The sequence below is a fragment of the Bicyclus anynana genome, chromosome 19 (genome assembly GCF_947172395.1).
Source record: "Bicyclus anynana chromosome 19, ilBicAnyn1.1, whole genome shotgun sequence".
Lineage (NCBI taxonomy): Eukaryota > Metazoa > Arthropoda > Insecta > Lepidoptera > Nymphalidae > Bicyclus > Bicyclus anynana.
Window position 1 is genome coordinate 3841014 of NC_069101.1, and position 27072 is coordinate 3868085.

The following is a 27072-nucleotide window of genomic DNA, read 5'->3' on the forward strand; positions in this document are numbered from 1 at the left end:
GGATAAAAGACAAAAAAGGCAGCTGAAGAGAAGGAAAGAAATTCAGATAACGAAGATTGCTATTGTCTCGTTTGTCTCTCGTGCAAAATGTGGTCACACGCCGAATATGTCGATGATGATGATGCTAATAAAATAAGGCTGATTGTAAAAATGATTACATAAAGTTAAAAAAATACTGATCTCATTACTAGAAGTTTTATTTGTTTTGTTATCCTAAAATATTATTTTTTAAGCATTTTGAATGCAACTACTTTGAATACAAAGACTTTAAATAAATAATATGTTGTTTTAGTATGTCATACTGTTTTCTTTACGAACCCTTTTGGCCTGTTACTTTTGACCCACAATGTGTTACTTTCGTCCTGCCTACGTGGTCGGAAGTAACAACTTCCCATTTTTTTTCGAGTCTCTGTGATTCATATCAAATAACCAATAAAAAGCAAAATTGAGATACCGATGTAAAGACTATAAATGGAATGTTTAAATGGTTTTATTCATTTCTATAAAATATTCATCTATAATTAGAAATCAATGTAAATGTTCAAAATGTTACTTTTGTACCCGGTCTCCCCTACCTTAAATCTATACTAATATTATAAAGCTGAAGAGTTTGTTTGAACGCGCTAATCTTAGGAACTACTGGTCCGATTTGAAAAATTCTTTCAGTGTTAGATAATAGATAGCCCATTTATCGAGGAAGGCTATAGCCTATAAATTATATCCCTACCCCTACAAGAACGGAAACTACGCGGGTGAAATCGCGCGGTGTCAGCTAGTTTCGTCAAGAAAATTGCAAGTTTTAATAGGTATGTTAGCAAGACTGTACAGGATGTACAGGACTAAAATATTGTCGTTACGTTTTCTTTATTTCTGTAGAAGAGAAATATTTTGGGTCAAATTTGCCTCCCCTTAAAATCTGCCGCCCCAGGCTTCAGCCTACTTGGCCTACTGGTAAATCCACTATTGACGTACCTATTTGGATGGAATTGTTGCTAAGTATAAACAATCACAAATCGAGATTAACGGAAAATGCCCGAAAATGATCTTTGTTTAAGTCATATCATAAGTCTTATCGTTTCACAAAAGGCATTTTATTTTGAAATCGCCAGCAACGAGCAAGAAAGTTTATTGCCCTGCCTCAAAGTTGACGTATGCTTTTCACGCCTTGGTCGTGACAAGAAATTGAGTTATTACCTGCGCGCTTTTAGCATAAGTAATTATTATCAATTTATACCGGTTTTTTTTCTTAAAGCCACAACACACATTATGTAGTAAAACGTTTTTTTATTTCTTAAAATAAAGATCTTTCTTTCTAGTAAGTGACTGCAGATTTAGCGCTTTTGATAAAGGCTGGAGCCGTGATAGCCCAGTGGATATGACCTCTGGGTGTGAGTTCGAATCCGGTCAGGTTCATTCTAATATTTTGCTATCTATAATTCTATACGTCATAATTTAGTACTTCCTACGAGTACGTTTGACCACCGTGATATGCAATATAAAGAAAGAATACAATATGGAACATATATGCAAACTTATCTAAGTATACAAATCATGTCCACTTGGGATGGTGGCAAGAATACTGGCTGCATTTCCGCGCTGGACAGCCAGGTTGATCCTTTGCACAAAAAATAAGCCAGCCCTTCAACTATTATTATTTCAGAATTATTTAATATAATTCAGAAAAGAAAATATTAAATCCTAAAGAGACTCCAGCTGTAATCCGAATTCCGAACCCCAGATCTTATAAGTTATTGAGCAAGGCATCCTGAACCACGCCACTGAGTCTATTACTGTGTTTTTGGATATTTTGGCCCGTCGTATACCAATTTCCTTGTTTGTTTTGTTGTTATATTTTCTGTGTTATGTATGTGTTTAGTTTATAGGTAGGTACCTACTTTGTTTAGTTCCTGACTTCCTGTTATTGGTTTAATTTGAAATCAGGTATAGTACGCGGCCTATAAGTTGATCTATGCTCCGAATTTGCTCCGAATTGAGGTTCAATTATTCTCACGTTTCTGCAGCACCCACGACTATAACTGATCGTGTATTGGTCGCTGTGTGCATGACAGTCGTCATGCACACAACGACTTATGAAACGTCTTCGCTGCCGTTTGCGCTGCAGAAACGTGAGAATAATTGACCGTCAATGACTGACTTAATGTACGGGGCAACCGCGAAGCATGCGTTTAACACTTTGGTTTATAATTGCACCGCATTTTGGTTCAATTTACTTGCCGGAGTCTATAGCTTTGTACATAAACAATCACTATAATATTACATTACGTACCTATATTGCAAATTATAAATGAACAGTGAGTGCATTAGAAATGAGGAGATCCACAAAAGAACTAAAGGGACTTACTTACATAGCTCAAAGAGGCAAAGCGGAAGTGGCAATAGACGAGACACTTAATAAGTTGAGCCATTTGGGATTTTAGGACTTTGAGATCCCAAGGTGCTAAGATGAAGACCTCGCAACGGAAACACATTGTTGGTCGACCACACACTCGGTTAACTGATGCCATTAAGCGGATTACAGAGAGCCGTACTGATGTTCAAGACAAGCTCTAGACAGTGGTGTTTGGAAGTCCTCACAAGAGGCCGTCCCTGGACGTCTAGTGCACGTCCCTGGGCTGATAACACGTTACCGACAAAGACGTACCGCCAAGCGATTTAGCGTTCCGGTACGATGTCGTGTAGAAACCGAAAGGAGTGTGGATTTTCATCCTCCTCCTAACAAGTTAGCCTGCTTCCATCTTAGACTGCATCATCACTTACCATCAGGTGAGATTGTAGTCAAGGGCTAACTTGTAAAGAATAAAAAAAAACATGAATATTACAAAGTATCATCACTGGGTGCCTTCTTCTTCTGAAGTTCAAGTTTGGCGGTCATGTATAGAAAACTCTTCCGACCTTTAGCAATATTTTTAAGCTGTTAAACATCTTCCTGGAGCAAAGTATACCCGCTGAGTTTGTGCTTTTCCAACGAATCTCTAAACTGCACGGTTTTTCAAAGTGTTCAGAATCCTGAATCTTGGACTAATACCGATTTTTTGGTATCGAAGGTAAATCTCCTTCAGACCCGACTTCAAGGAAAATCGGGTCTTGTGGCCGGATTATTCGATTAGAATCCCGTTTACCAGTCTTTTCGTTTAGCAGTTTCAGTGCATAATGAGATTAGGGAGGCTGTTACTTCATCTCTTGCACTAGAATTCTTTGGCTCGTCTAACTCGACGCTCGTCGACTAAAACCCAGCGGCGTTCTATTTCATTACCTAGTGATTGCAAAACTACAGATAACTGTGAAATAAGCATTTGAACCAAATTGAACTAAATACGAATACCAATTAACCACATAATGCATTTCATATTTAGACTTTTTGGAATCAGGCCAAATGATTTCCTTCCGCGTTTATACATACCAAACAAAGCACACAGATGCAGCATGATTTGGGATTTATTCCGACACAATGCTCTTAATCCCGACGTCCTATACCATTGTTCGAAAGCTCAAAAGCTTTGCACGCGGCGGTAACCTGGATGTCGGCCAAGGTCTTTCAGACGGTAGCTAACTCCTTTCCCGTTGTCAACGCATTCTAAACATTGCGTAGCTTTGAGTGTAAATAACGTCATCTGTCGTGACTCTAAGACACTCATTAAGGTCTCTAAACACTACATCATCAGATGTTATTCCGAGAATTCTCAAATTGTGCCTTACCGCAGAATACTTGGGGCCATACGCAATACAACAAGAGTTCAGTTTTCTGATATCTTTGTTACGCCAGCCACTGCCGATAAAGTTTACCGTCAAATCTGCAGGACGTTTTGAGATATGGATAGTGATAGTAATATCAAAGTATGGCTAAGGTTGTGTTTTCGATATTTTTTTCACTGCCTACATTACTCGCAGGACCACACATTGCGAGCGGCATGGGAAATATGCAGAGACGTCGTGTGGCCATGTCACTTGTCCTGCCGCATATCATGCCGCTAGTTCTGTTCACCGTTTCCTATTTTGTCAGGTTTAAGCACGAGTCAAAAGACTAGTACCAGTGCCGGGTTAGGGAAACTATGGACGTTCCCCTACCTTATGGACCTATGTGTACTTAACTGAACTAGAAACCAATAAAAAATATTACTGAAACTTTCGTGTGCTCTTTTTTTCATCTCTGATGCTCCCCTAATCGGGATGCCCTAAGTAATTACTTAAATAGCTTATAGGCTAATCTAGGACTGACTATTACGGACGTCACATATATTATTCGTGCGAGTAGAGCAGTGTGTGGGCAAACAGGGTATCGCGGCACCGCCAGGAGCATAGTCTGAAGAATAGAAGCTCGATGCAGATCTAACGGTATAATTGATCGTGTGTGGCTGGCGTTATCAGGCGTTACGCTACAACTACACGTTTAAAAGTTCCTATCAATGTTTTTAGATAAACCTAAATTATATTCATTCGTATTTCGTTCATTAACTATTACTGTGTTGGCCAACACCATAATAATTGACATGTCAACTTTAATTTGTTACCCAATTTAATTTATAGTCTGTCATGGCAACCCCATTAACTTACCATCACATCAGTTAACCTACATAACGCGTGGCACTTGTTTGAGTATTTAGGAATGCGTTATTTTAATTTATAGCAACATTAATATCATAGCCACTTGAATGATTAATGATATAGTTTGACATGTCTTTATTACACTTACTTACGTATCTTGTAGTTATGTTTGTTGCAACTTCTAGTAAGTATCAGCTTAAAACACTTAAAACACCTTAATGGGAGAAAGACTGGTGGACTAAAACCCAGCTGGGCCGATTGAGGTTTTCTGAGTTGTTCCAGGTCGGGCTGGTGAGAGGCTTCAGCCGTGATTACTTACCACCCTACCGGAAAAGATACCAAGGGATTTTTTAACGTTCCGGTATGATATCGTGTAGAAACCGAAAGGGGTGTGGATTTTCATCCTTCTCCTAACAAGTTAGCCCGCTTCCATCTTAGACTGCATCATTAATTACCATCAGACGAGATTTTAATCAGTAGGGTTAAAGAATAAAAAAAATAAAAAAATAACAATGCCGGAAGGACAATATCCAATACAAAATCTTTAGTGTAAAACCCACTGGACAATTGAATTGGACAAAGAAACAGCAGTTCGTATAATATAGCGTAGATTTACTGACTCATTGGTTCAGTGCTTAGCCTATGTGACTTAGGAAGACGAGGTCCTGGGTTCGGCTATGAAACATCGAGCATTTCTTTCTCCCAAGAAATTTGGGAAGTTGGCGGACTAGTGTTACAACCCCCGTGCTTCGGAGAGCACGTTAAGCCATCGGTCCCGGTCATTTTGTTAATATGTGATAGTCTTCTTCTTTAAGTGCCTCTCCATTAATAAGAGGTCGGCGGTTAGCTTTCTAAATTTCTAGTCCATGGTTCGACGGAAAAGTTGTTCGACTGTTTTTATGCCAGTCCACTCCCTTGTGTTTCGTAGCCAGGACTTCTTCCTTCTTCCTACTCTTCTTTTGCCTGCAATCTTGCCTATCATAATAGTTTGAAGCAAACTGGTAGATATCGTGCAGCAAAATATATCAGACGTACGAGATCTTCCGCTGCTTGATGGTTTTAACAAACTCGATCTTCTCCTGCATTCTGGCAATAACCTCAGTGTTCGACACCTTTGCCGTCCAGCATACTTTGTTATTTAAATATTTTAAAATTATGTTTTAACATGTTGATAATAATAACTTAAAAAGTAACGCGTATTAAAGCAAAACATGGATAAACTACACTTCTGTATTCGAACAGCTGTTTGCAAGACGGCCATTTTGTAACGTTAACGTTAAGGTTGAGGCGATTGTCTACGTATCGACAATGAACTTCGACTTTGAATCGTAAGCGCTTGTCAAAATTGGCAACTTGGCTACGAGTTAGTGATCTATTGCTACGACTTTTCTGTTCGTTACGTCGATCACGTTAAACATCGATGTCGAACTTTGACCCCATTTTTAGTTTTCGTGTGCGTTTTCGATCGTAGAAAGTCTAGATGGCTAGGCCAACAGCTTATGCGGAGCATTCTATGATATGTCCACATCTCAAAGGCTTCCAAATAAAATAAAGATAATATTTTGTCAATTGTTATTTTGTTTATTATAATAGGTTGATAATAAAAACCCAAATAGTGAATAGGGTAAATATTATGGGCTGATAATGTTAGCATCGGTTTGTCCTCTCTCGCATAGTGTCCTTTACTCTAAGAATAATCTTCCTACTGTAATCATAGCTTCTTAGTATTCCTAAATAGGTATTTAGTGTTTATATTAGAATCGGAACGTTGTTTTACTATATAGAGGTTATTGAGATATGCGGAATACTTAAAACAGCAACAAAGCTAAGTCAATACCTCATTGCAGCGTCATTGTTTAGCCATATTTAAGGCATGGGTTCGATCCCCGCTGAACTAATGGTATACGTACAAATATTGGCTATTAGCAATGACATTTAGTAGCAGTATCAACAACATTGGCTATAAGATATGGCAAGGACAATATCTTACTTAACCGTTTTGTATTTCAATATTTAATTTATATTCTAGACTTTTCGTGTTTTATTAATAGGTATATGTATCTCATTATTAACAGGCATCATGTATCTCACTAAAGAATAATAAGTGATCAATAAAATTTATACTTTCATCCCTAACTGCCGGAGCGTATTTATGCTCATAGTAAATTCAAACTTCTAGAGTTCGCTAGGTACCTACAGGGCCGGACCGTCCATACGGCGAACGGAGCGGTCGCTCCAGGCGCCAAATCCTAGGGGGCGCCGAAATGGTAAAGACAAGATCGAAAAGAAATTTATGTGATGAATTTACGTGCGCGAAAGGCGCCATAATTGGATCTCGCTCCATTCTAAAATATACCTCGGTCCGGCGCTGGGTACCTACTACGAGTATGCATAATATTAGCAATTACCATAATGAAGACAAGCAGCCAGGTATAATTTATTTCTCTAAGCTATTTCCTAGACTCCCGTTAGTTCAGAAAATAGCTTGGAAAACTAGATAATGAGGATTATGTAAGTAGCTAATGTTACCTTGTAAATTGGACCAAAGACCACACAATGCGTCTACACCGGGGGACTAAATAATGGCGTCTAGCATGCGTCCTATCACAAGAACGTCAGTAGCGCGTCCATTGAAAGGACGCAATATTTTGCGCCATTACGAAAATTTCGAATTGCTATTCGCGAGGCAGTGGGTACGATTTCCGCAACTGGAAAATAGAGCGATGAGCAATTTTCAATGTCTGAGTTTGTTTATACATTAAGTATTTTTTTTTTATTATTATTTACAAGTTAGCCCTTGACTACAATCTCACCTGATGGTAACGGACACGGCAACGTAACGGAACGCTAAATCGCTTGGCGGTACGTCTTTGCCGGTAGGGTGGTAACTAGCCACAACCGAAGCCTCCCACCAGCCAGACCTGGATTTATATGTAATATCAACATCATCATCATTATCAACCCATATTCGGCTCACTGCTGAGCTCGAGTCTCCTCTCAGAATGAGAGTGGATAGGCCAATAGTCCACCACGCGGGCCCATTGAGGTTTTCTTAATTGTATTAGGTCTGGCTGGTGGAAGGCTTTGGCCGTGGCTAGTTACCACTCTACCGACAAAGACGTATCGCCAAGCGATTTAGCGTTCCGGTATGATGTCGTGTACAAACCGAAAAGAGGGTGGATTTTTATTCTCCTCCTAACAAGTTAGCCCGCTTCCATCTTAGATTGCATCGTCACTTACCATTAGGTGAGATTGTAATCAAGGGCTAACTTGTAATAATAAAAAAAAACGTGCACCAGGTTCCGAACGTAAAGTAAATAATTAGTAAGTATAAGTAGTAAGTATATGTATAGCTAAAAATTGTAGTTGAAAATAGATAGATAATAATTTTGGGTTCTTCTTTTTAATTTCTAATATTAATATTCTGATTTTTGCTTTCATTTTGGTGTGCTTTGTAGTGTAGTACTGTACTCAATGTATATTTTGTATATGACCTGAAATATATATTTTTATTATTTTTAATTAGCTAGTTATTAATCTTATCGGGGGATATTTGAGTGACGACTTTATTAAGTTAATTGAACTAAGTATGCGTTTAACACCTTTCTTTATAAATGCACCTGCACAGATAACCGTCATTTTGTTTCAAATTACTTGCCGGGGCGGGGTATATACCTACATAGAAGTCATTGATCTATATTGATAAATTGGTTCATATTTGGAATTGCGATGACAAAAGAAGTTATCTTTAAAGTAAGCGACTGCACCACAGATAACTACGCGACCCGACATTACATACGCTAAGGTTAAGGCCCTGGGTGATATCAATTTTATTATACTAGCGGACGCCCGCGACTTTCGTCCCCGTGAAAGTCGATGTAACTTTCAACCCTGATTTATTTTCGCAATTAATTCATTAGTTACAGCGTGATGCCCGGTCAATATAAAATCCAGACAGATAGACAAATAAAAAAAATTTACAAAATATCTTTAATGTACAGAATTTGACCTGCTACAGTTTTATTACAATTTACAAGTATATAGATAGATGATGCACTAAGCTGTACTTACTACTAAGGTATATTGGAGGCGTTTACAAAGATGACTCAACATCAAGAGGTCGTGCGTTAGATCCCCGCCCTGGAAATCTAGAATCTGGAATTTAACATCTGGAAAAAATACTGATTCAAAACGAAAGCCTGGCTAGGACATAATAAAATTGTACCTGAAAATTGTTATTATGAATTCTTATGATCATAAGAAAAATTATTTTTTTACAATGGCAAAAAAGTACTTTACTAACTTAAAAATAAAAGTTAAAAAGTTACGTAGGCTTTTATTATGGGCACAGCTTGTTGGGTCGAAACTCCTAAGATCCAGAAGCCTCTGTGAAAATTATGATAGTTACAGTCGCACTTTAAAACGTTTTTCTGATAGCATGGGTAGGGTGACAGCCAGTCAGTATGACGTTCATAATACGTACTATTATCGTGAAGCGTGGCAAACATTCAAGAGTGAAACGAACTGTCACCCGCACCTTGCTACATAAAACTGTAGTGATGAGAATCAGTAGGTAATCAATGTTAATGTTTTGTGTACAGAGACTGTGGTGGGTGGTCGCGGCTGTGCTGGTGGCCACAACAAACACACAAGCGAGAAATGTCACGTAAGTATAGTAAGCGGCGTGTAAGTTGAACTATGCGCTAATATTTTCGGAGGTTAGCGACGTGCCGAAATGCCACAGGTAACCATAGCAACAGGTTGACCGTTGAAGCTATTACAATCGCGTACGAAATAATTGACACCTTTTTAATATCCCGGGTACCACAAAGCATGCGTTTAACACTTGTTTATAATAGGGATTATGACAATCAATATAATCGATTTTTAAGAGCCAAGAGGTCAATATTAACTAATTAATACATAAAAACTTAGATTTTCTGGATGTTTATTAAATGAAAGATTGTAAAATTTCAAAATTAGATGAAAATTCATTTTACATTCAATGTGACATTTTTCACTACATGAAGTATAAACGCACAAATATCAAAGACATTAGTAATTATGTTTGAACTCCCATACTCATTAGCGATCTCTTTCAGCGATGACGTCATTCTTTCGTGCTAAGGTAACAATCCATGGCAGCGCCGCAAAATTGACCCATTAAATCCTTGTAGCACTGAAAGTAATGATCGCAGATATCCTGGTACTCTACGAAATTGCTTTAGTATCAGCATACTCTTAATTTATATATATAAAAAACTGTCATCATCCCTATTGTACCTGGGCAGACAACTGCCATTTTGGACTTTGGTTCAACTAACTTGTCGGGATCTAAAGACTGCTTACTATTAAATGTTCTTGTTTGACCTCAGGTTATTCTACGAAATGTAGGCACCTACTTGATACCCTAGACAAGTAAAACTGGTGACATAGAATACACAATAAGTAGTACAAGTAGAGATTACTTATGCAATTAGGCATAGTATATGTAAGGAAGAAGAAAGAAAGATGCGTTTATTTCGAAATTATGCCACACATCAAAATATCTCCAGTACATTAGGTCATCCAGAACAATACCCTGCGATGTGTGGCATAACCCAACATAATGCTACGTGACCATTTGAATTAGGACACGTAGCGCTGATTTTCAGCAGGAACCACAGATTGGGTAACGCCACGAACACAGCCAACACAACCTTATAATCTAAACTAATACTAATGTAGGTACATATTCATGTACACTTATACCCATGAGAATACATAGTATTTAACGCCACGATAGATTAAATCTTCTAAAGGTCGCATGGAGCACCCACTACGATTATGTAATTTACAAGTTACTAATATAAAAAATCAAAATTATAATTAGTTTTGAACTTGCATAGCATGTTCTTACTTCGTAGGTCGATTGCGTAAAAACTCCTTTCTCTGTCCCTAACGCTTGTTTAATAGTTAGAGTTTAAAACTAAGGGCCGTTGTGTAACCGATGGGCATTCGAGATATTAGTATTACATCATTATCTTATTGAATTATTAGCACGACACACATTATTGTATACACTTTATACACTAAGAGATGGTTAATACAATAAGGGATTACATTCAACAATGGGATTATGAATTGGTGTGCTTTTTGTTAATGGCACGGTGCGGAAAAATCCAGCCCTGCGAATGACCAACCCGCATGCCCAGTGTGGTCATTTTACAGGCATTAAACCTTAATATGGATAAAGCACAAACGAAACAGCCCCTAGTCCCCAGAGGCCCCGCTATTCCCGGTTCTGGCAGCGGTTGTGGTAACGACGGGGCAAGAAGCTAGCGGCTCGAGACCGTTATGCTTGGAGGTCCATGCAAGATACCTATGTCCAACAGTGGACGTCCATCGGCTGACAATGATGATGATGATGATGATGATGTGCTTTTTGTGACACTTTATCTATAAACATTTACGGTGGAATTCATAGACATTGTAGGGGTACCCCCAGGGGATCATTCAGCCGCTGAGTGCTGAATTTAACCTCTATTTGTTTGAGAATTTGACACTCAGCGGGTGAATGATCCCCTGAGGATGTCCCTACAGAGCCTATGAATTCCACTGTTAATAAAATTGCTCATCATCATCATCATTAACAACTCATATTTGACTCGCTGCTGTTCTCGAGTTTCTCAGAATGAAACGGGTTATTAGTCATCCACGCTGGCCCAATGCGGATTGGCAGACTTCACACACGTAGAGAATTGGAAAATTCTCAGACATGCAGGTTTCCTCACGATGTTTTTCCTTCACCATTTGAGACACGTGCTAGGTACTTAATTACTTAAAATACACATGAAAATTTGGAGGTCGCGGACTAGATTTGAACCTATACCCTCCGAATTGAAAGTAGAAATCATATCCTACTTATAAAAAAAGAATTTATCAATTAATTATATCAATCAATATTTATCATTAGGATAAGTTAGCTTAAGTTCCTTATTGTATTCTTTCTCAATAAAAAAAAAGAACAATTTAACATTAATTATTAAAATTAGGTATAAACATTCGAACTATGTTCCTCTCCTTTTTGGAAGTAATTGTAATAAACTCTGTCTTATTGTAATCTTCTACCGTCATCAGTATAAACCCATATTCATCTCACTGCTGAGCTCGAATCTCCTCTCAGACTGATAGGGTTCAGGCCAATACTCCACCACACTAGCCCAGCTCGTATTAGCAGACTTCAAACACGTAGAGAATTAAGAAAATTCTCTGGTATGCAGGTTTCCTCACGATGATTTCACCGTTTGAGACACGTGATATTTATTATCTTAAAACGGACACAACTGTAAAGTTAGAGGTGCATCCACTGGGCTATCACGGCTCTTACTGGATCTTCTACCGTAAGCGATTCAAATGCGATACAATTTTAAAATAATTGTGTCCTTACGTTCCTCGTATACTGAACTCGTATTCCTAACTGAGATAAACACTACTCGGGACATGGATTTTTTAAACGCCACTCCACTAGCATTCACCTCGCCGCCATGAATGAGTACAACCCTCTCTAGCGGTCACTATCTCCTATCCTATACCATTTTATCATATAATCCAACCATTCATATAATGTTGACTAAGCATAAGCATGACCCATTTGAATACGAGTAAATATTTATAGAATTTTCTTTCTTTGGGTGAATGCAATGATGTGTAATTTACTCTAAGTATATGAATAGTTACCCAGATTGAATTGTTACGAGTATCTAACGAATAAACAACCGCCGATTTTTTTAACTTTTATTAAACCATACATTGATGTAGTTTTATAAATAACTAGCGGACCCGGTCAAGCTTCGTTTTGACATAAGTGCACTTATTCTCTATCCCTACTCTACCCTTCTGTACCTCTACCCCTACCCTACCCCTACCGCTTGACTCTTAAACGTTGGTATAGGAAATAGAAAAGGGCAGTTTTTAGGGTTTTCCCGGAAATTATTTGATTTTTTCTCACTTTTTAAACCTTCCCTATACCTCCACGAACATTTCAATATAAGATGAATCCGTTAAGCCGTTCTCGAGTTTTAGCGAGACTAACGAACAGCAATTCATTTTTATATATATATAGATAGATTACTTGGACAAATTGATAACGCGGCTAGGCTAACATATCATACCTACAGTGCGGATAGATCTTTGAAAATGGACAATCAATCTTTCAAACTTGTAAGAATGGTTTACATTTCTTTATTTACATATTATTTGCCGTATATATGCTGTAGAAGTAGGTGCGAGTGCGAGAGGATTACCAGAAAAATCTCTCTTTATCTTGCTAAAAAACCTTGTCTCACCAGAACTGAAGCAAGTTCTATATTAGAACGAGTATCCAAAGCTGCTCTAGTAGGATCTTACCAAATTTGGCTAGGCACGGAGAAGAACACGAATTGAGAAGGGTAGTGTTAGTGTTGTGTAAGAAATAATAGGTATAGTTGTGCAGAGCAGGAACATAAAATAGCGGGGGCAATAATCCTGTGTTTAAACATAGGTATACCAAGTAAAGACTGTAAACAAAAATTGGAACATTGCTTGCTGATACGAAAAAAGCTTGCTAATAGAAAACAGGCGAAATAATAATAATAATAATAATAATAATTTTTATTTAAAGGTATTTACCCAATATAAAATATACAAAAGTAATAATAATAATAATACAAAAATTCTAAAATTATAAGTAGCCAGGTACATTACCTACATTACTTTTTATTCGGCTCCTGGTGCACTGAGCGCCAATGTTTAAGAATTGAGCAGTCTTGACACTCCGCCAGTGTGGTGAGGATCTCGTTTTTCGAGGATCGCTGTTGTTCTAACTTTACTTTCAATTCCAGATACGCCTATATATAAGGGCTGTTAAGTTGTTTTCTTATATATAAAGGGTAGGTTTTAATCCGCTACCAAATGGGGTAAAGGCAGTCATTTATAAATTAGCCTAGACTATGCAATTCTAGGAAAAGATGGAGACAGTACTCTTCGAGCTTTTCCTAAAAAGTTTGGAGATAGCTGCACGATATATTTGTTACTAGCTGACGCCGCGCGGTTTCACCCGCGTGGTTCCCATTCCCGTGGGAATATGGGGATAATATATAGCCTTCCTCGATAAATGGGCTACATAACACTGTAAGAATTTTTCAAATCGGATCAGTAGTTCCTGAGATTAGCGCGTTCAATCAAACAAACAAACAAACAAACAAACTCTTCAGCTTTATAATATTAGTAAGTATAGATTATATGATAGCTTTAAATTCCAGACACGAAGACATCCGGGACGCGATGATGTCCCTTGTCCACATGTTCCGAATATCAGAAGACAAGCTAGAGAGACACGAGTACCGGGAGAAGGCGCTCGGAGAACAACTCAAGAAGATGCTGTTAGGCTTAGAGAAGAAGCACAGAAACTTGGAAACTTTAAAAGGCACGATATCTCGGCTCGACGATAGATTGTATAATGTGGAGAACATATTTTTACAGGTAGGCCTTTTTTTTTTCTCTCATTTATTTATTACTTCTTTTTTTTTTTTATTTTTTAACAATATAAGTATAAAATACAAAATATTATTAAAAATTTATAAAAAAAATATTGTTATCTATATCTACGTATAATAAAACTGTAACAGTTCAAATTCTGTACATTGAAGATATTTTGAAAATTTTTGTTGGAGGGCATTATACAGGGTGATTCGGTCTTTAGTGCGGATATTTTTTTTCGTGGTTCTGTATCATTAATAGAATATAAATCTACAAACAGTTCGATACATTTTATGTAATTTTTTTTTAAATTTATGTCTCTAAAATAACAAAATAATGTACATATTATTACTAAACAAGATATATTCAGCTTAAAAGTGATCTGGTGACGTCCTTTAGGTATCAAACGAAAATAAAATAAACGCACAATAGGGTGACCCTAAAATTCTGTTCAAAGGTAAATAACTTTAGCTAACGATAATTTTGTTATTTTTGAGTTAAAAAAAAAAAGAAAAAATACGTGATCATTAAATTTTGTTTATGTACAAAATATAAAAATATCCGCACTAAAAAAAATTTCTTCCTGTATAGTCGATACTGAAGCCAAAAATATTTTTATTCAATTTTTTGTCTGTCTGTCTGTCCGTGATTTTCTTGGCCGGGTATCACGCTGAAAGTACTGAATGAATTCAAATGAAACTTGGCGCGGTTTAAGGCCACAATACGGAGAAGGTTATAGAATACTTTTTATTGCGAAAATAAAATAAGAAGGGGGTGAAATAGGGACTGCAAGTTTGTTTGGAAAGTCCTTCATTTTTAGAGTTATTTCCATTTCCAAATTACAATGGGCACCATTAAGACATTAGCGCCGCGTCTACAGGACCGAGTTCAAATTAAAAATAAATTTTCCCCCATAACACAATTTACTGGTATCAGTACATTTTCATTTTTTGAAAAAATTTCCACTTATGTTTATCATCTGTGACAGAAGGAAGAAAGAGAAAAGGAAACACAAAGGAAGACGAACGAAGCGCTAGATGAGATAAAGACGTCTTTAAAAACGTTAACAGCCTACGTGACTACTAATTTAAAGCCCGCCTCTACCAAAGAACTTGACAACAGAGTGAACCCCAAAGAAGAATTGTTGAACAGTAGGTTAGATGCCACTGATGCAAAATTGGATACAATAAAGAAAGAAGTGGAAGCTTTGAAGAACAGCTTAAGCAAGGTAATTCATCATCTCATCATCATCATCATAATCATCATATTCATCATCAGCATAGCCTCCTGTGAAGACTACCAAAAAACACGGTCTAGAGTCGCCAGCATCCAGCAGCTCCCTGCAACCCGCTTCAGGACCTCCTCCTCGAGAAGGATCACCATGAGGAGGAGGTCCAGATCAGCTCAACCTGGACCAATTAAGAAAACGTTAATCGATCCACTCAGGTATCGAATCTAGGACCTCCGTCTTGTAAATCCCTCGCGCATACCATTGCGCCACGGAGGCAGTCAATTTTTTAGTGTTTTCGATTATCTCGCTATTGGTCGACAATTCGTCTTTTTCTCTTCAGGAGATATGTCTTTCATGCATGCTGGGCCTACTGATGGCTATTTCAACATTTTGGAAGAAAGAAAAACTAAATAACGAAATATTTCACTGCCTGACCACAGAACCAACAGAACTTCTAATAGCCAAACTAATTATAAATCCATATCCAATATTTCTATAATTTTGTGCATACCTTACTCGTAACGTATTTTTTGGGCGGTTCAAATCATATCTTCTTGTAGCCGCGTTACTTGATGTTCTTATTTTCCGCAAACTTGAAGACGGGTATGATACAAACCTTAATTAAAAACTTTGTGCGCACCTTTGCCCTGGTATATTAATATAGGCTGACTTTTATTCCAGGATGCACTCAGAAACATGTGCTTAGACGTAGCACTAGAAATGAATCCGTTCGAGAGGCACATATCGGACGCGGAGAAACTCCTCAACAAATACGAAGTGAAGCTGAACGAACTGAACGGAAACGCCAGCAAGGTCCAGACCGACTTCGTGCCGCTCAGCGAAATCGCGCTCGCTGACGAGGCTTGGCATAGCAAAATGACTGAAGGTAAGAACAAGTCATAATCAGTGGTGTGTTAATTAAACCTACAGTTAGTGCTAAGTTCTTAGGGTAGGCAGTGCATTTTTGAATCTACGAAGTGCACGGCACTAATAATTATAATCATTCTGATCTATGATTACTATCAAGGTAATTTTTCGTAAGTAGTTTCATCTTGATGAGATGATCAACTTTTTTATTTACGAAAATTCTTGATTCTAGTAGCTAACTGAGTTACTAGTAATGTAACGTAACGAGATAATGTAACACGCAATTTGTAGGACATTGTGGCTGTTAAATTGTATAACTATTAATTAATCAATAGTAAAAAAAAATCTGGTTAGTAACAACTTTTGATAAATACCCTCCTCCCAGCAAATTATCTCGTTCCGACGCCCAGAAATCTTTATTACCTGGTAACTCAGTTAGCTTTTTAAAACATTAAATGTATTCTAAAGGGATCTACTCTACACCCAAGGTCACAAGTCCTAGGACCTCCTCGAGGTGTTTCCTCTGCCACAAAATAATGGTACAATCACTATCGCTGCTACCCGTCACGTCATACTTAGGCATACAAGTACTTTCAGCTTACATAGTTAATAATCAATATTCATTTATTTCAATTAGGCAGCACTTTCGAAATGTCAGTTCATAAAATGTGGTAGGTATGCCTGACTATCGCAAGCTTTTACTGCATTAAGGAGGGTAGATCTAATAAACACAAGAACTTAGAGTACATTATTAGATACTCTTAGCACAAGAATATGTGACCAATATATTATGATACAAGTAAGTTGCCTTACGAAGCTTAGCTTAACGAAACAGGTCTAGTTCGTATAATTTACGACCACAATCAGCTCATGGCGATAAGTCACGATATCGGCACAATCTTTACGCGGCTATTTCAATGAATATACTGTGCCATATAAAGTTTATCGCTAGCGATTCCCTGTGGGACAAAGTACCGTTGCTTCCGCCCTCATGATTATACTTCGTGTTCTCTATTATGCAGCTTGAAATAATAAAAATACTTAGGTAGGTAAAAAATTAGAACAGAAATGTGTGTTAATAAATAATAACTTTATTAATTGATGGTTCGCCAATTTTTTGGTTGTATTGCTTGCCAAATTGATCTAAAAATATTGACATGAGGACTTTTTCCTCCTAAAAAAGTATGTTATTCAATAAACTCCTCTGTTTTCCAGAGAAAATACCATTACAATCGGCTTAATCATTCCAGAGATTAGACCGGACAAACAGACTTATTATAGACTAATATTGTCTATATTAAAACCCAAAACGTTAAAAAAAAAAAATACAAACCTATCTACTTACAACGAATTCTCTCCTTAAGTAACGCCTACCCTTTTATGATTGGTCAACAGTGATGGAGCGTCAAGAGAAGAGCATCAACAAGATTCAGCAGTTGCTGTCAGACGCGGAGAGCATGTGGAAGGACCTGCCTCGCACCGCAGACCTGCAGAGAAACGCCAACCACACACTCGACGGTCTCCGGGAACTGCAACACAACCTCACTGGAAACCAGGATAAGGGTATGTACTGATCATGCAACAACTCCATCGATAGCCTCAATAGCTCAACGGTAAAGGAGCCGGACTTATCGCCGAGAAGTCGTGTGACTATTTTCCACAGACCAGTACTATTGTGGTAATCACTCCTAATAGTCTTTTCTGAGTAATTGGAGTTTAATGGTAATATTTTATCATCATCATCAGCTATCAAGCCAACACCTCTGGACATACTTCTTTAAGCAGTCCAGCCAGTAAATTGTAAATTCATCTCCTATAACGGAGCAACACTTTGCAGGCAAGCAAATGGAGCCTTCAATTTTCTGCACCCGTCAACCTATACAGGTCTTTAGCCTTATGTGCCTGTCACACCGGCAACCACGCTTTTTTACTCTCTAGTCAGGGTCTAGACAAGGTCTATACTAGGATATGACGTCCGTGCTCATAGCGTCTCTTATTTCCAGCTGTCACCAAAATTAACCTGAAACTACGCGAGATGGGCGACCGCTTGGTGGCCACCAACGAGGACATCCAGCAGAGCCTCACGCAGGGCAACACCATGAGCGAGCGCGCTTACAACGACATACAACACAGCTACGAAAGCTTGCGAGGAGAGGTTAATCTCTTTTCTAACATTTATCATCATCGACCCAATCTTAATGGCCTGAATGGCAATGGCAAGGCGTCTCTATTTACCGGAGACGTGAATCTGGCTTCTGTATTTCACTTAGTGATCAGTGATGGTTCACGATGATTATTAGTAGTATTTACATTTCGATTTTATTTAACGAGAGAGCGACACCGAATTCCTGAATCAAAATGCTACTTGGATGGAATTCGAAGAAAAGTTACCCAATATTTCATAACCCACCTACAAATACCATGACCAAAGCCTAAAACTTCTCAAGACGTGAGAATTTCACGGAATAAAGAAAAGCTCAATATTTAATTGCTCAATCCAGAAATCGAACGTGAAGTTTTGTAAATTTTTTCTTAACTTTCTAACGGCACTAACCTGTGTTAATATGGACACCATATAACTGATGATTACTTGTTCAGGTACAAGCTTTCTCCAAAAACGAGCACGTGTTGTTGCAAACAGCGGACAACTTGATGGGTATCAAGAAGCGGCTCGAGTACGGCGTCCAGCAGATATCGCTCATCATGATACAGAGCAGTCAACTCAACAAGACTCTGAACGATAGGTGAAACCATTAAAATATTAACCGATTTTAGGTCACAAAATGTACCATTTGTTGAAATTTTTTTTTGATGCCTCAAAGCCTCAGACCAATTATTGTATAGGACCTACCTCGATAGACGTTACTTTTCTGTCAAAGTATATGATCAACGATCTAATGCGATTACAAAAACTGTCTATAGAATCGATGTTAAATATCGTTGTTAAATAGTAATCGTGTTCGTCGGTTAAAGAGCTCCGTAAAAATACACTTTTGTGTAATTGAATTGTGTAAAAAACGGGCAAAAACTTCTAGTTTAGTATAAGATATATACAAATTCTAAGCTCGTTTTCCTCAGAAAATGTCAGACAATTTTGTTCGTGACTATGGATGCGATACAGGTCCTTCTATAATTGGTCTGAGCTCAAAGCCGATTTCGGCTACAGCGACGCTTCTGACTCCTCAAATCTGGGTAAGGAACTCGGATGTATAGTTCTCTGGTGTGCTTTCCAGTGACTAATGTACCCTCTTTTGGCCTTAAAAGTACGACTACATAGGGCACATATTTGCTACCGACAGGTCACCGTGATCAATATGTCGATCGGATCTGTCATACATTTTGATAGTTTTCAAAGCGTTAGCGTTTGTAGAAAGATAATCGAAGTTCCATATGGCTACAGGTCCTGGAAATCTCAATAGGGCATATGACAGGTTTTTTTTTATTCTTTACAAGTAAGCCCTTGACTACAATCTCAGCTGATGGTAACTGATGATGCAATCTAAGATGAAAACGGGCTAACTTGTTGGGAGGAGGATGAAAATGCACACCTCCTTCGGTTTAAACACGACATCGCACCGGAATCGCACTGACGTTCATGTAGGAAACTAGAACCTATAAACGCCGATTTCTCTTCTCTAACATTGAGACAAATAATTTCTTTAAAAATTTCCATTATCTACTATTCTTTTGATAAGACTCGAGTTCAGTGTGCCTGTAAGTGGCAGCAATGTTTTCATACTGTGACTATCGCGTAACCGTAAACGCGAGTTTCTAAGGAATTGAAACAGTTGTGCAGCAGTGCCACTAGATGGCGTTGTTTCAATTCCTGAGAAATTTGCGTTTACGGTTACGCGATCGTCACAGTATCAAACTGCCACTGGCACCCTGCATCTCATTAATAAATGTCAACATATTGTTTTCTATAATCACAGATTGGACGTCCTAGAGTCACAGATCACCACGAACCAAACGTTTGCTCTGAGCAACCTCACAAGCAAGATCGACTCGCAGATGTCTCAGGTGTGGCGGCAGATCGGCATAGTGTACCAACAGCTCACTGCTAGCCGCACCGCACTGGACGGCCTCACTGTAAGTAGGTAGAGAGCAGTGGTGTGCACAGGGCTTTTAACTAAGGTAGCCATTAAAGAAAATATCACTCTGTATAATTTCATGGAGATTAACTTTTATACTGCGCTTTCTTTAGGTGCTTGATGCTTCTGTATCGATAATAGAATATGTAACAGTAAGTACTTTCTTTTTATGAAGTGTATATTTTTCAATATCTGACTCCAAAAATAACAAAATAATGGACACATTATATTCAAAAGCCACCGCAACCACCGTCGATATTTACAGAAGGCCTAGTGGCAGTTTGATACTATGACGATCGTGTTGACGTAAACGCGAATTTAGGAAATGCAACAGCGCCATCTAGTGGCACTACTACATAATTGTTTCAAATTCATTTAAATTCGCGTTTACGTTATTGCGAAAATAACAGTTTGGCTAGTCAGGGAGAACAACACGAGCATAGAACGGGAAGTGTTGATCGATCGTCAAGGAATTCCTTAATCCTACATTCTGTAGTCACAAGTTCAGAACTCTGCTCGGAGTTCTTCTCTCTACCACGCGATGGACCCGGCACCCGCACGGTGAATCCATGGAATGCTAAGATATTCGTCGCAGTATGAAAATATTAAGAACTCTCACTAGGCACACAGGTAATAGGGTAACCTTAAAAATCCGTTTTATAATAAATATCTTCGGTAAACGCTAACTTTGTTATTTATTAGTTACATAAAAATACGTAAGTAGGTATCTATTGTATTTCGTTTAAGTACAAAATATAAAAAATTGCGCACTACTATACTACCTATACTCGAAATTTACTTAGATGACTTTTTTACACAACAATAATGGCCGACTATGAATCAAAGACAATCAGTAGGGTTGAGAAGTTAACGGCGGGCATCGGAACGATATCAAGTAGGTATCGTTATAACTGAAATACCTAAACTAAAACATCCGTTACTATACTACGTTATCTTAAAAGGGAACGTATAGTAACGTTTGTCGGTTGTGTGCATTTTAAGAAATTAAATATCACGTGTCACAAACGGTGAACGGTGCACGGTTTATGCCTATGGGTACGCGTGGTTAAGAAATGGGGTAATCTTTTTTTATTATTATTATAAATATACTTAAACAATACACATCACTATCTAGCCCCAAAGTAAGCATACAGAGTAGCTTGTGTTATGGGTGCTAAGATAGTTGATATTATAGTATTAATATACAATTATATACTACATATAAATACTTATATACACTCATGTTCATCACACAAATATTTTCCAGTTGTGGGAATCGAACCCACAGCCGTGGATGCAAAAAGCAGGGTCACTACCCACTGCGCCACGCGGCCGTCTCTTTCTTTAATCTTTTGGGGACGTACTAACGTCCAAGATTTGCTTATACTTCAAAAAAGTGTGCACGTATCCACGTACATACTGGGTGTAAGGGACATGATACCGAAAACTGCGTGAAGAGGTTAAATTTAGTTTCCACAACGATATTTTAAATAACAATTACGTGGGAAATGAGAAAATTCAGATTTTGAAAATTTTGAGCACGCAATGTACAGCGAACAATGCGATAACAACGCTCCGCAATCTACTGTGTACGTACGAGTAGGTACGTACGCATCGACAGCAAATCGGCTGGCTACACTTACCTATCTAATACCTATTTTTTATACTTTACAAGTTTTTAACTAGGTACAGGTAATTAACTTACTTCAGGTTGTTTCTCGTTTACGAGACGTTCTGTCGTCATAGTAGGTACAATATTCATGAGTACTGAATTGATTTGATCTAAGCATTTCAAGACTTCTCAGTCAACACACACAAACACACACAATACAAACGACACAATTGTATGAGTATTCGTTACAGAAAATCACTACTAACATAACATAGAACATACACAAAGGTTTTTGATTTTGGTTTGTTTGTCAACAGACCGCCGAACACGAACTAAAGAAAAAATAGCGTAGCGTCTAGCGAAAGGACCTAAAGTTTCAATATTTTGAAAATACCTATTAACCACGCCGCGCGGCTTAGGTTAGAGAGAGATAGCAATTATTTTCCTCGGCACCGGCGGCGGTCGGCAATACAACGTCGCGCAGTTTGTTTGTGACTTTGTATAGATAGATACCTATTAGTCGTGACCTGCCTATTTGACCTCTTGGAAAACAGCTGATCGCGCGCATTTTGCAAATTAAATTTACATTGCTAGTTTTTGTTAAAATCTTGATTTGACGATTTTTATTAAAAATCGTATTGAGATAATGTTATCCATACCAGTGTTTGAATAATGCTACTATTCGTAAGATATCTTTTACGCTATAGAATAACGTGAGCATATGTATTGTATAACATTTTTATTAAAAAACTATTTTTTAAAATAAAATGATTATAAAATATTTCATTTTCCCATCTTTAAACTAACAACATATCAATTATTAAAGAATCATTCATTATCATTTATCGATAAGTTAACGCTCGATGTTATTTACCCATCCTTACTTTTCATAGACAATCTAGCGTTACGAAATGTCAAATTGCCGTAATCGTAGTTAAGCTGTGCAAATTAATCTCGTTGTGATTTTGTTTTTCAGAAAATAAATGTGAATAAATCGTAAATTCGGTGTAGTTTTTGGTGTAATTCGTACTGTACGCGTATAATAAAGGATTTAGACACTTTGTTCTTTAGAAATTACGTATAACGTAAGTGAAATATGTGATTTTAGTGACAAGACGGGTTTGTTTTGGTGATTAGACTTCTAAGAAAATTTTCGGTATATATGAATAAATGTAGGTATTATGTACCTACCTACTACTATTATGTACTACCTACAGAAAGAAGTTTAAAATCTTAGGTACATTCTTATATTATAGAATGTATATGAAATCTTGTATTTAAAACAACAATACATAAAACAATCAACTAATAAGTACATAGTTGTTTTAATGATTAAGTAAATATGTACCTAAACCTAGTGCGTAGAATTTACTATTTAATGAATATTACATGTTCCAATTTCCATTTACCCACGGGTAGGTAGGTACTTGTAGTCGTAAGTTAGTTTACATCAAACAATTAACTAACAGCTGATTTGTATCTTCAGGTACAAACTGCGCGATACGTTAATGGAACTACCACCACGTTGGATGGCATGAAAACTAAAGTAAGCGAAAACATTCTTTATCTATCTATATCTATACTTATAATAAAACTGTAACAGCTAAATAATTTAAGATATTTTTAAAAATATTGTTGAAGGGCAATCGATCAAATATACAATCGATATTTAAGCCAAAAATAGCGTATTTTTCATTTTTTGTTTGTCTGTCCGTATTTTTGTTAACCGGGCATCACGCTGAAACTACTGAATGAATTCAAATGGCGCGATTTGAAACACATAACAGGAAGATGGTTAAATAGAATACTTTTTGTCGCGAAAATAAAATCAGAAGGGTTGCCTCTTCTGATTTTATTTTCTACTATTAGATATGTTATGTGCCCACAAAATATTTGTTTAAATAACTTTCGTTGTTTACTATACAAATAAATGAAATTAAGACAATTTAGCCACCTTTGTTCGCCTCAGTTTCGACGCGTTAGTGACATATCTAGTAGTACAAAATCTTTGGTTCCGATCCGTTCCGTTAAAATGGGCTGATATATTTTTTACAAGTTAGCCCTTGACTACAGTCTCACCTGATGGTAAGTGGTGATGTTATCTAATATGGAAGCGGGCTAACTTGTTAGGAGGTAGATGAAAATCCACACCCCTTTCGGTTTCTCGTACCCTCGTAGCCTCGTACCGTAACGCTAAATCGCTTGGCGGTACATCTTTGCCGGTAGGGTGGTAACTAGTCACGGCCGAAGGCTCCCACCAGTCAGACCTGGGCCAATTAAGAAAACCCAGCAGGAAATCGACCCAGCCGGGGATCGAACCCAGGACCTCCGTCTTGTAAATCCACCTCGCATAACACTGCGCCACAGAGGCCGTCAAAATGATGAATTCTATATTATCCAGGTGGAGAGCATAACAGATCGTATGCTGGAGGTGGACAGCAATCTGAACTACTTGCTCGGGAGACTGTCGCTCGTCACTCAGGAGTTTGGTCAGATCAAGACTGGACTGGGCGAAGCACTGGAGAAGGCAAAGAGTAGCTTCCAAGATGTTAAAACAAAATTAGAAGGTAAATTCAATAAATCAATTAATTGCCTAAGCGTCTAAATGCTATGTATTTGAGGCGCTTGCCTTTGAGACTTTAGGCCCATGACATTTTTTTTTTAATTTTATGTCTGACAAATTGATCCATGCGTCAGGTGACACAAGAGCTGGCGCTTATTTGGTCCAAAGGATAAGTCTTGCCATCCAGAGAGGTAATAGCGCCAGCGTATTTATAGATACGTTGCCTATGGGTGAACAATTACATAATGTGTATCTCTTAAAATTATTTTATTTATTTAAAATTTAGATTTCATTATTATTTTAGGAGTAATTTATTTTTCATGCTTTCAGTCTGTAAGTACTTTTTAGGTTTATTAAAAACATTACTTGACTTATTGGAGCTTCCGGGCACTGGACACTTATGGGTAGTTTAGCTAACTACCTTGAGAATCATAAGATGAATTTACTGATAAAATTATTTTCTCAACGTCCAGTAGATACTTACCTAAATACATGCTAAAATTTCCTTACCTTTCACGGCTAAACCGCTGAATTTTTTGGTAGGCACAAACGATAAATGGCGCCTTGAAATAGGACTAAATACTAGTAGCCCAAATACAAAACAATAACATGAAAAGTAGGCATCTTTTTATTTAGGGCTGACCATCAGGGGCGATGGTTCCTAACAACCCGATCCCTATCGGGTTACCAGTTAAAAAAAATCTACGAGTTTTACGGACGTTAATAATTTAACTTACACAGCCAAAAACACATTAATGTATTAACTACTAGAAATTTTCAGTCTTCGCTACTGTTGACCATAACGTTTTTTTTTTACAGATAGTGGACCCGGACCCCACGTCGCGGCTACGATTTAAAATATGGTGTAAAACAGTACTGTACCTAGTTATAATGTACCAAATAACGTAGATAATACTTACCCGTAATTGTAAGCAATGAGATTCGACGACAACAAACATCTACCACCTAAATACGTACATACATAATTTCAAATAATGAGGACTTTATACCACTTATACGGTAGACTAAAAATGATAAGGTAGGCTACAACAGGAACCGAGCCTTTTTAGGACTAGAGTCTTAGCCTCGCTTTAAAAAAAAAGACTCAAGTCTGGAAAATTATGATTAAAGGCTCGAGTTTTAGCTACTTATACCTGATCAAACTATTACTTAGAAAATAAAATATTCTGTTTTCATTATAATCAAAGTTGCGCTAGCCAATCACGATCAATCTACCGTCAAGACTGCAGGAAGGTTAGTGATGTGGGTAATGAAAATATCGAAAAAATACGTACAACCATATTTCGATATTTCTTTTCATAAGATAATATGCTTATTATGTCCACATTCTGATACCGTTGAGTAAAAAAAATGAGAATGAGAGAATTACAATGATTTTGTGTAAAACAAAAAAATTAGTTATTTGTATATTTTTCTTGTAAAAATTAATCGAATTACAAATATTGTAAACCTCGTCTTAGTGGCATTATGGCTGAGTTACACAGGGAAAGTGACTCGAATACAATTAATATTTTATTTGTGGGCATCAATTTTATCGCCAAACGACGCTGTAACATAATGTAAAGTGTTTCGCGTGAATATTATATTTTATGATAAAGGTTGTAATAGTGACAGGACAATTTCATCTGCGAGTGTTATTTAGTTTAAACGAAGCGTCAGCAAACAAACGCATTTTTAAATTATTAAAATAATACAAAGGAATGGGTATAAGATCAAAAATATTTGTCAATAAACCGCTGCTTGCTCTAGCCAGTAATAAATTAATACATTTTCTGCATTGCTGGCGCTGCTTCAGTTTCTCAAAAAAAAAAACGCGACTGTCTGTTCACCTTAACCAAAGGAAAACCTTCAGATAATAGAATAATAACTTATTGTCTAAAATAAAACTCCATTCGACTTACTGTCTAAAATAAAACGCATTCAAGTAACTCTCTGTGTGTAACTTAGCCTTTACGTTAGTCGACTCGACTGAAAACATGAATGAAATGGAAATAAAAATGCAATAAATTTAACTTTTGCAAATATTTAATCTTCTTCATAATTGTGGATCTATAATATTTATATTGTACAAGTTTATACAATTAAATTATTGTGACTATCCCCGGTCACATGTGAGCTCGTTAAACCAACCGTGCGCGTGGCCCTGAGACATTGGGTTTTGTGTTCTGTACAATCGTATTCATACCATAAATATTGATCTTAAATAATATACACACAAATTATTTGTCTGCCATCTTTTAATTATATTGGTTAAATTTATAAATCCAGATTACAACCTCACTTTTTTTCTATGTGCAGTATAATTAACAAATTAATTACCTTATGCTGATAAATAATTAATATTAAAAACTCGTGCCTTATAGTGAATTTTTTTTATTAATTAATTAAATATGTTTTATTCATAATATTTGAAAACACTCAAAATTTTTTCATACAACAGAGAACAAATAAATGCGTTTATTTGCTTAAATGTTATTTTGGCTATTTGTGTTGTTTTTTTTCATTTTCCATTATTTGATAGGTAAGGAATTTGTTTCGAATCCACTAAGCTAAATTAATTTCTAAATTGCGTCCCTTGAAACTAAATCTTATACAGAGGCCATAAATGGTATTGTCGTATTCCAAA

The 27072-nt window shown here is 37.1% G+C and overlaps 1 protein-coding gene across 2 annotated transcripts in view; it reads left to right on the top strand.

Annotated features, from left to right (window-relative positions):
* The window catches only part of LOC128199148 (structural maintenance of chromosomes protein 2), a 29909-nt gene extending 3101 nt beyond the window's left edge, over positions 1-26808 (top strand). The window contains exons 2-12 of one of the 2 annotated variants that reach the window (XM_052887299.1): positions 9165-9229; positions 13845-14064; positions 15053-15289; positions 15974-16178; positions 17555-17722; positions 18163-18314; positions 18758-18903; positions 20092-20248; positions 23349-23408; positions 24264-24429; positions 25245-26808. In XM_052887299.1, the coding sequence (XP_052743259.1) occupies positions 9165-9229; positions 13845-14064; positions 15053-15289; positions 15974-16178; positions 17555-17722; positions 18163-18314; positions 18758-18903; positions 20092-20248; positions 23349-23408; positions 24264-24429; positions 25245-25282 (1614 nt within the window). In that variant the 3' untranslated portion in view covers positions 25283-26808. Of the gene's footprint in view, positions 1-9164; positions 9230-13844; positions 14065-15049; positions 15290-15973; positions 16179-17554; positions 17723-18162; positions 18315-18757; positions 18904-20091; positions 20249-23348; positions 23409-24263; positions 24430-25244 lie in introns of both variants that reach the window. The other variant, XM_052887298.1, reaches the window with a different exon arrangement.
* The last annotated feature ends 264 nt before the right edge of the window (positions 26809-27072 follow it).